General features: G+C 39.0%; 1 protein-coding gene across 3 annotated transcripts; it reads right to left on the reverse strand.

Moving 5' to 3' along the window:
• Positions 1 to 106: 106 nt before the first annotated feature.
• Positions 107 to 6876, reverse strand: LOC103712592 (sucrose synthase 1-like). Of its 3 annotated transcripts, none has more exons than XM_026806736.2 (16): positions 6728 to 6876; positions 5077 to 5217; positions 4515 to 4641; positions 4264 to 4415; positions 3934 to 4126; positions 3375 to 3493; positions 3048 to 3264; positions 2835 to 2930; positions 2523 to 2696; positions 2174 to 2290; positions 1897 to 2063; positions 1580 to 1804; positions 1101 to 1419; positions 718 to 962; positions 498 to 636; positions 107 to 405 (listed from the first exon to the last, which is right to left on the reverse strand). In XM_026806736.2, exons 2-16 carry the CDS (start codon positions 5172 to 5174, stop codon positions 349 to 351), a joined length of 2445 nt encoding a protein of 814 aa, XP_026662537.1. In that variant the 5' UTR covers positions 5175 to 5217; positions 6728 to 6876; the 3' UTR covers positions 107 to 348. The 3 variants fall into 3 exon arrangements, with proteins under 3 accessions (XP_026662537.1, XP_008797380.1, XP_017699636.1); XM_008799158.4 differs by having other exon boundaries at positions 6560 to 6863; XM_017844147.3 differs by lacking the exon at positions 6728 to 6876 and adding an exon at positions 5690 to 5787.
• Positions 6877 to 7588: the final 712 nt, after the last annotated feature.

A 7588-nucleotide genomic window follows, 5' to 3' on the forward strand; every position in this document is an offset into this window, starting at 1 on the left:
TCCTGCAGCAATATATCGTTCAAGTCTTGGTTATCTCACTCACTATAATTGTTGCATAATACTTGGCTAGCTTTCTGCAGACATACGTTCATTCGGCACAGAGAAATAAGGTTAGATAAAGTATTTGTATTTCTGGGACTAAGCCTCACATGTAGAATCACATTCAGAAAGCATCAAAGTCTTCCACACTTAGTGAAACACAAAACAAGCCCTTACAAATGATGTCAATCCAAAAGAAATGAGAAAAATGTGCTAATCCAAAAGAAAGGACAGAAAGGAAGATGACAGAAGCTTTTCCATTTGAATCCTGAATCACTAGCAAACACCAGAGTCTACATCCCCTTATCATTAATTCGGTCCATTGCTAATAGTCTCTCCATCAACAGCCAGAGGGACAGAGGTTGCCTGCATCGGACATCACAGCAAAGGTGAATCATTTAATCAACTAACTGAAATATATACATGAGTAGCAGATACATAGAAAAAGATAAACTCACCAAGTTACGATATTTGAGAGCATAAAACATCTCAAGGTAACGACGGGTCTCTCGCCTATCGAGTTTGGAGACATACTTCCAAAATCCATAAACACCAGCCAATGTCATCAACCTCTCAGAATACAGCTTCCAAGTGTACCTGTATTATAACAAGCTTCAGATCTCATTTGAAATCAAGAGACTCGATTTGGAAAAGTACTTCATGAGGCGTAACACTTACTTCTCCTCAATTCTCTTCAGCCCTCCTTGTGAAATTTTATTCCAGTGGTTGGGGTCTTCCCTGCATTTCTCAAAGAAACTGACTAGAAGCTCAGCAGCTTTGTCGCCCTGGTAAGGATCAATGTGGAAGCCAGAAACACCATGAACTATGATCTCTGCCGGCCCTCCATTAGATGTTGCAAATGTGGGCAGGCCACACGTCATGGCTTCGATGACAGTGAGCCCAAATGCTTCATAAAATGCCGGCTTAAACCAACGAAAAGAAACATCAGTGAAATTCTATAGGATAACAATTGCTGCAATTCATGGCTCATAACTCACTATCAAATGGATTAGGCACCAATTTGTCCTAGAAAAAAAGAATTAGACAGCAGAAGGCTATACCTGTACAAAGGCTCCTCCAGTATCAGCAATGTAGCGGTACAGCTCACCATTGCGAACCCTGTTCATCTGCGCAGAGATCCAGCGGATCTGGCCATTCAATTTGTACTGATCAATAAGCTTGTACATCTTCTTTAGCTCTTCTTGTTCCTCAAGATCCTTGGATTTCTTCCCGTGGTCTCCAGCCACAACGACAAGGTTGACCAGTTCCCTCAGACGGGCATTCCTTCCATATAGCTCAACCAGACCTGTCATGTTCTTCACACGGTCCAGTCTTGCCATTGAGAAGATAATAGGCTTATTCCGGTCCTTCAATACAAACCTGCAAGAATCTCCAAGTCAGTAACTATCAACTAAGAAGAGGAGATTTTTGAAAACAAATGAGAACATTATATGAAAAAAAACTTTGAAAGAATTTTTATTTTAGAGAGAGAGAGAGTGACAGAATAAAGGAACTAGAAGAGATGTTCGTAGATCTTTACTTGTGTTCAGAGTTGTCCACAGAACTGAAGAGGAGCTCCTCAATTTCAGGGTGGAGAGAAGTCAATCTCTTACTCTCCTCCGTGTAAGGGAAGTAAATAGACATATCAGCTCCTGGGGAAACAATGTTGAACTTTGGATCAAATACATCAATTCCATGAACCACTCGGTAGAGCCCAGGGAGGGTAAACGCAATGTGAGACTCATACTGCCCGACAGTGTCCTTGCTGATATAACATAGATGTTTGAAAATATCAGTTCCATTTTATCAGAAATTAGTATGACAAAAGGATAATTAAACTCCGGATGGAAACAATACCTTCCGGCAATCTCTTGGAAAGTACTGGTGATAATGAAATCAGCATGATTCATAGCAATTAAATCGGCAGTAAACTGAGAAGAAAAATGGTACTGGTTCTCAAACTTTTTCCAGTATATATCTGAATTTGGATACTTTGTTTTCTCCAAGGCATGGGCAATAGTACACTGTATACAAAAGGACATGTAGATATCGTAAATAACTAGGGTAGATAACGAGGGCAGTCTGGTTTCAGAAAGGAAAACAAAAGACCACTTGATGTTATAAAGTAACAAACCTGAGTAACTCCTAGCTTATGTGCCAGCAAAGATGCTACTAGGTTTCCATCACTGTAGTTTCCAATAATTAGATCTGGGGTTGCCTGCAGTTCCCCAGCCAGTTCATTGGCAACATCCTATCCACAAAACAAAAATAAATTCAGAAATTTGCAGAAAATTTTATGCAGCAAGAGCACTGCAACCCAAACCATCAGATTTCATAGATCAATTTATCATGCCCAAGTATTTCATCAATAATACATGTAGCATCAAAAGAACTAAAAAACTTCAGGGGTAGGCATGGAAGCACAATAGAAACAAGGTCCAGTGCCAAGAGAAAAGCTTAGTAAAATCAGATGAGACATCTACCTCTGCATAAGTTTCAAGGTAAGGCCATACATCGAAGCGTGAGATCCATTTGCGAAGGATTCCTTTTTCAGTTCTAAATGGAACCCGCAGAATGTGTGTGTGCTCTGTGCCAAGGACTTTCTCAAGCCGCTGACCGCAAGTGGTCCCTACTGCATCAGGTAGTAATCTAGTCACCTGTAAGATAAAATAACGGTCACAGAAGAAGGCTTTTATAGCATCAAAACTTCCCATATCCTTAATAGATTTTTGCCTTGAAGAAGATAGAATCAATGAACTTAATAAGAGAACCACAAGATAGTATGTCAAACTTACAATAAGAATTCGGGGAGTGATATTGAGACCTTGCTGCTTTATTCTAAGAAGCATCTCGCTCTCTAGTGCACGAACTTGATCCAAAATATAGACAATCTGCAAAACAAAGAATTTTTGTTGATGGGGAAAAGAAAAATATTGATAGAAGAAAAGGCAATCCGAAGATGCGGAAATTTCTTCAAATCCAGATCTATTTTTGCTCGAGTATTCTACCTGGCCTCCAGTGTCAGGGTATCCCAAAACATTAGCTTGGGCAAAGTAACCATGCGGAGATAAAATGACAACATTAAACACCATAGGAATTGTCCCAAGAAATTTCTCTAGGGTGCAAGGATCAGGTGCCTCAAGAAGATCACGGAGTAGATGAATAGTCTGGCAGACACGCTGTGCTGTATCACCCCAACCCTTTTCTAAACCAAGCTCTTGAAATCTAAACATTATTCAAATAGGAAACAATCCATTCAGATATGACATTCTAGTTAAAATCTTGTAGAACTCTAAACTATATTATTAATAGAGAAAAAATGTACATAAAATTACCTGTGATTAAATTCCGAATATGGAGTGTCTGCTGCGATACTCAACAGATATTCCTCAGACTTTCTTAGTGCAGCTTGGAGAGCGCTAAGGCTTTGTATTCTATCATTTAACATCATTGTCTGCATGACAACATCAAAAATTAATATACTATATTTTTTTCCCTTTTTTTTTTGTCTGTGTGCGCGTGTGGAGTTCGCCGCCGGGGGGGGGGGGGGGGGGGGGGGTTCAGATTACATATATATATGTACACACCTGGTGAGATGTTATATAAACGTTCTGGATCTTTAGGATCAGAAAAACTTTAAATTTCTCGATCCAAGTTACTGTTCATAATTAAAATCATGATAGGCATTTCCTCCTGATCATTTAAAACCTCAAACATCAGGTCAATTTTCACTATTACGGATATAATAAGATTAAGATTATGATAATTGTTTCAAAAAGAGTAACAATTTTATGAAAGGCCTGAATTCAGATTTAAGAATAACAATTACTGAAATAACATGGATAGGTGATAATAACTTCAAACTGCCGAAGAAAATGGGTAATGACAACTTACCATTCCCTTATATTTGTGTGCCCGAAGAAAATTAAGCAGTGGGTACATGCTTTCTTTGTCATGAAACAGTTTTGAAGAGAGGTGACGATTGAGGAACTGCACTCCATTACCAATGGATTTCGACAGTGAAGGCCGAGGAAAGGAAGCATTGAATGGTTCAAAGTCCAACTCTAATACAAAGTTATCCTGATTACTGGAGAAGGGGGCAAGAATGAAACAGAATCAATTGGTAATAGGCCATACAGGAGCAGAAATAAAAATATACACTTAATATAGGAAATTCTGGGAATTCTTTTCACAGTTTAGAATATTTTAAATTATATAGCCTACCCTCCATTCACAAGTTGCTCCTTAAACTGCAAGTACTCAGATACAGTCAACTCCTCCACAGCCAGCTCATTCACATTAACCCGCAAATATTCCCAGACACCAGGCCTTGGCCGAATAGCAAGAGCAACCCATGGGGGTATGACTATCGCTTCCTGCATCACATTAGTAAAGCAGAATTTTTTACTACAAAAGTCTAAAATTATATATGAAATGATAACCAGTGTCTTAGCTCTGATCTGCTTATAAATCACCTGCGCAGCTCTCAAAACACTTTCGAAGACATCTTTCAGCGCTTGCCTCTCTCCATCAGAGAATACAGCCTCAAACTCCGCAAGCAATTGATGGGGTTGCAGCATTCCCTTTTCCTGGTTGACAAACCTGCCACCAATCGAAAACAAACATCCCCTCAAAAAAAAAAAGCCAAACATAAAGAATCCAATGCAACACAGCCAACCCACTAGATTCTCTTGAAATCTAATGCGTAAACCACTGATACTACAATTGAAATCAATGTCAATGACCCAACTTTCTTCGCAGTATCCCAAAACTTCCGTTTGCAAGGGTGGAAAAGTTTTAAAGTCCTCCAAATAATATAAATGAACAAAAGGTTGCTGATAGTAAACTCAAAAAAAAAAAAAAAACTGAAATCATAAAAGATCAAATTTTTCCAGAAGTTTCAGGATGTATGTGAAACAGAAATTCATATAAAAAAACGCAATATAAATTGTATATAAACAGAAAAAAAAAATTGATATGCTATGTGAAATTTGGACAATTTATTAAGCAAGTTCAGAAACAAAATTGATCCAATACCTTGAAAACAGGGCAAGCAATTCATTCGGATGAGCAGACAAAGAGTCGCCAAGACGCTCCCGGAAACTATGGATGCGTGTCAACTTGCGCTCAGCCATGGCTTCTCTTCCAATCTCCTTCAAGCCTCAGAAATGCCCCAGACTACAGATCGAAGAAAATCGATGTTACACGTATTTAAAGCACTGATACAAAATTCTCCATTAAAACAAGTTGAGATAATTGACTAGGAAGTTAGATCAGACCACACAGTGGAACATCTAGAAAGACGCAAATCTCAAATCTCCTAACCACAACTAGATCTATTGACTTGGAGCATTAATGACATACTTAACTCCCATATCGGGTAAAAAAAATACCGAGAAGACAAAACCTTCAGATTAGAGTACTAAACTCTGATGGTAAAACCCTAAGGTAATATGCAATTCACTTGTAATTGGAGAAAAAACGGAGGGAAATACCCAAAAAAGAGCGAACTCAAGAACTTTGCATAAAGACTAAAGAAGTTCTGCTTCAAAGTTTAAGAAGTCTTCCATCATAACGTATCATAACTTCCAGAGCAAACAAGAAGCAAACTCTTACCGGACATAAGAGAGAGGAAGAAGCAAAGTCTTACCGGAAAACACAGAGAGGGAAAGAATTAGAGAGGGAGGAGAATCCAAGACAGGGAGGGGTCAAGAATATATAATAAGCCCGGAACAAAGCAAAGAAAGTAAATATAGATATAGATATAGATATAGACATAGATATAGATATAGATATAGACATAGACATAGATATATGGTCAAAGGAGAATATGTGTCCAATTTTGTTCATTAAAAAAAGTAACCTCCTTCATCCATAGAGTCACCAATGCTGTCCTATCCAATAACTTTTCTCTATTATGAATTTAGAAAGGTTTGAACAGGACCACCATGTAACCAAAAAGAGCCTCTCTTTTCGTTTTTTGGGGCTAAAAGAGATGCCTTGCAAGTTTCTCAGTTCTCAACCATTCTGAAAAAAAATAATAAAAAAGGAAAGGAAAATAAAAAAATTCCTTCCTAAAGTTGGAATTCTTTATTCTCTAGTGCTTCCAGCTAAGATTCAATAAATTTGTGGCAAAAATCCTTGGTTTTCCCGGAAATTTCGACATGGTGTCGGGCAAAATTAATTTAAACTGGAAAATTCGCTCGCTTGACGCTAAAGAAGGAAAAAGAAACAGGTGAGGACATTAAAAATCACGTTTTTTTTGTTTTTTTTTTTGCAGGTACTAAGAGCACGTTCTGTAGAAAAACGTGTTTCTTTGAATCAGCGAGCAAGGAATGCAGTGATCCAAGCAAAAGGAGGAGAAGAAAACCTAGACATAAAACCAAACATTTATTCATATGAATTGCATTAAATTGCTGCCGTGGTCAAACTGAACTACTCCGTTTTCCCGTCAAGATGGTAGCTTTTCCTGCTCAAAAAAAAAAAAACACGTTTTTCGCCAGGGGAGAACGAGATTTACCTGCAGAAGAACGGAACCAGGGGAACCAGAGATGCCAAGCCCCAAAAGACTCCAAAAGCGAAAGAAAACCAACAAAACAAGGAGACAAGTAGACAGCAACGGAAGCAAGGGAACGAAAACAGAGGAAGAAAGAACGAACGAACGAACGAAGTGGTGAAGAGCCCGAACCTCTTTATATAGGCGGAAGGTATGAGACAGAGTGGGTATGGGGAATGGGGGCTCCACTTCCACCTGGTGTCCCTCGGTGGGTGCCGCCGAGAATAAACAAAAAGCCCGGACGTCCCTTTCCGCGAAGACGCCCTCTCCTTCCCTCGTCTATCTCCCCCAAGTCGCCTAAAACCGCCTTCGGCCTTGGCTTTGGGTTTTGCTCGCATTTCCACGCCATATCTTTATTCTTTCTCCCTTCTCTCTCTACCGTTCTTCCACTCGGCCAATGGATTGGAATTTTTTTTTTCTTTCTGTCTTCTCTTTTCCCTGTTTCGGACTTGGGTTCAACTCTTTTGACGGTGTGTCTCCGTTTCTTCGTACGCAGATGGCTCGCCGAGTTCAAAGCTGGTGGCTAAGAAGGGTCTGGCCGGATGGCCAGCCAATTGCCTCACCTCATGGCTTAGAGTTTGACCAAACTAAAATATTTTCTTTAGAAAATGAAAGAAAGAGATACGGGGATGAATAAGATTTTATACTATGTGAAAAAAATCAATATAGATGCATCAGTTTCGTATTTCTAGAGAAAAGCTTACTCCATTGGTGCATGGTGGAACATGGCTAAACTTGTTAGTTTTAAAAGCAGAATGGATGGTAGATTACGCAACCTTTGTCTGGGGTCATCTTTGCCCACGTTTGACTTGAAACTTGCTGTTTATAATGGTGTCGACCTTTCTAGCATTCTAGATATTTTGAAGTGATGTAATATCATCCTAGTCAAAGATGAAGAAAAAGTGCTATGTTGTGATAAATGTCCAAACAATAGAACTTATTAACCAATCAATAGAAAGTCTTCATTCGTACCCAATTAAGATGGAATGTAAC

The sequence above is a fragment of the Phoenix dactylifera genome, chromosome 8, assembly GCF_009389715.1.
Source record: "Phoenix dactylifera cultivar Barhee BC4 chromosome 8, palm_55x_up_171113_PBpolish2nd_filt_p, whole genome shotgun sequence".
In the NCBI taxonomy this organism is placed as follows: Eukaryota; Viridiplantae; Streptophyta; class Magnoliopsida; order Arecales; family Arecaceae; genus Phoenix; species Phoenix dactylifera.

What these genes read in the sequence shown, in the direction of transcription:
- LOC103712592 (XM_026806736.2), bottom strand. Translation starts at nt 5,174, where the DNA reads ATGGCTGAGCGCAAGTTGACACGCATCCATAGTTTCCGGGAGCGTCTT. An exon ending in TATTCGGAATTTAATCACAG is followed by an intron (nt 3,265 to 3,374) that starts GTAATTTTATGT and finishes AATAATGTTTAG; the next exon opens with ATTTCAAGAGCTTGGTTTAG. An exon ending in GTGGACAACTCTGAACACAA is followed by an intron (nt 1,420 to 1,579) that starts GTAAAGATCTAC and finishes AGATTCTTGCAG; the next exon opens with GTTTGTATTGAAGGACCGGA.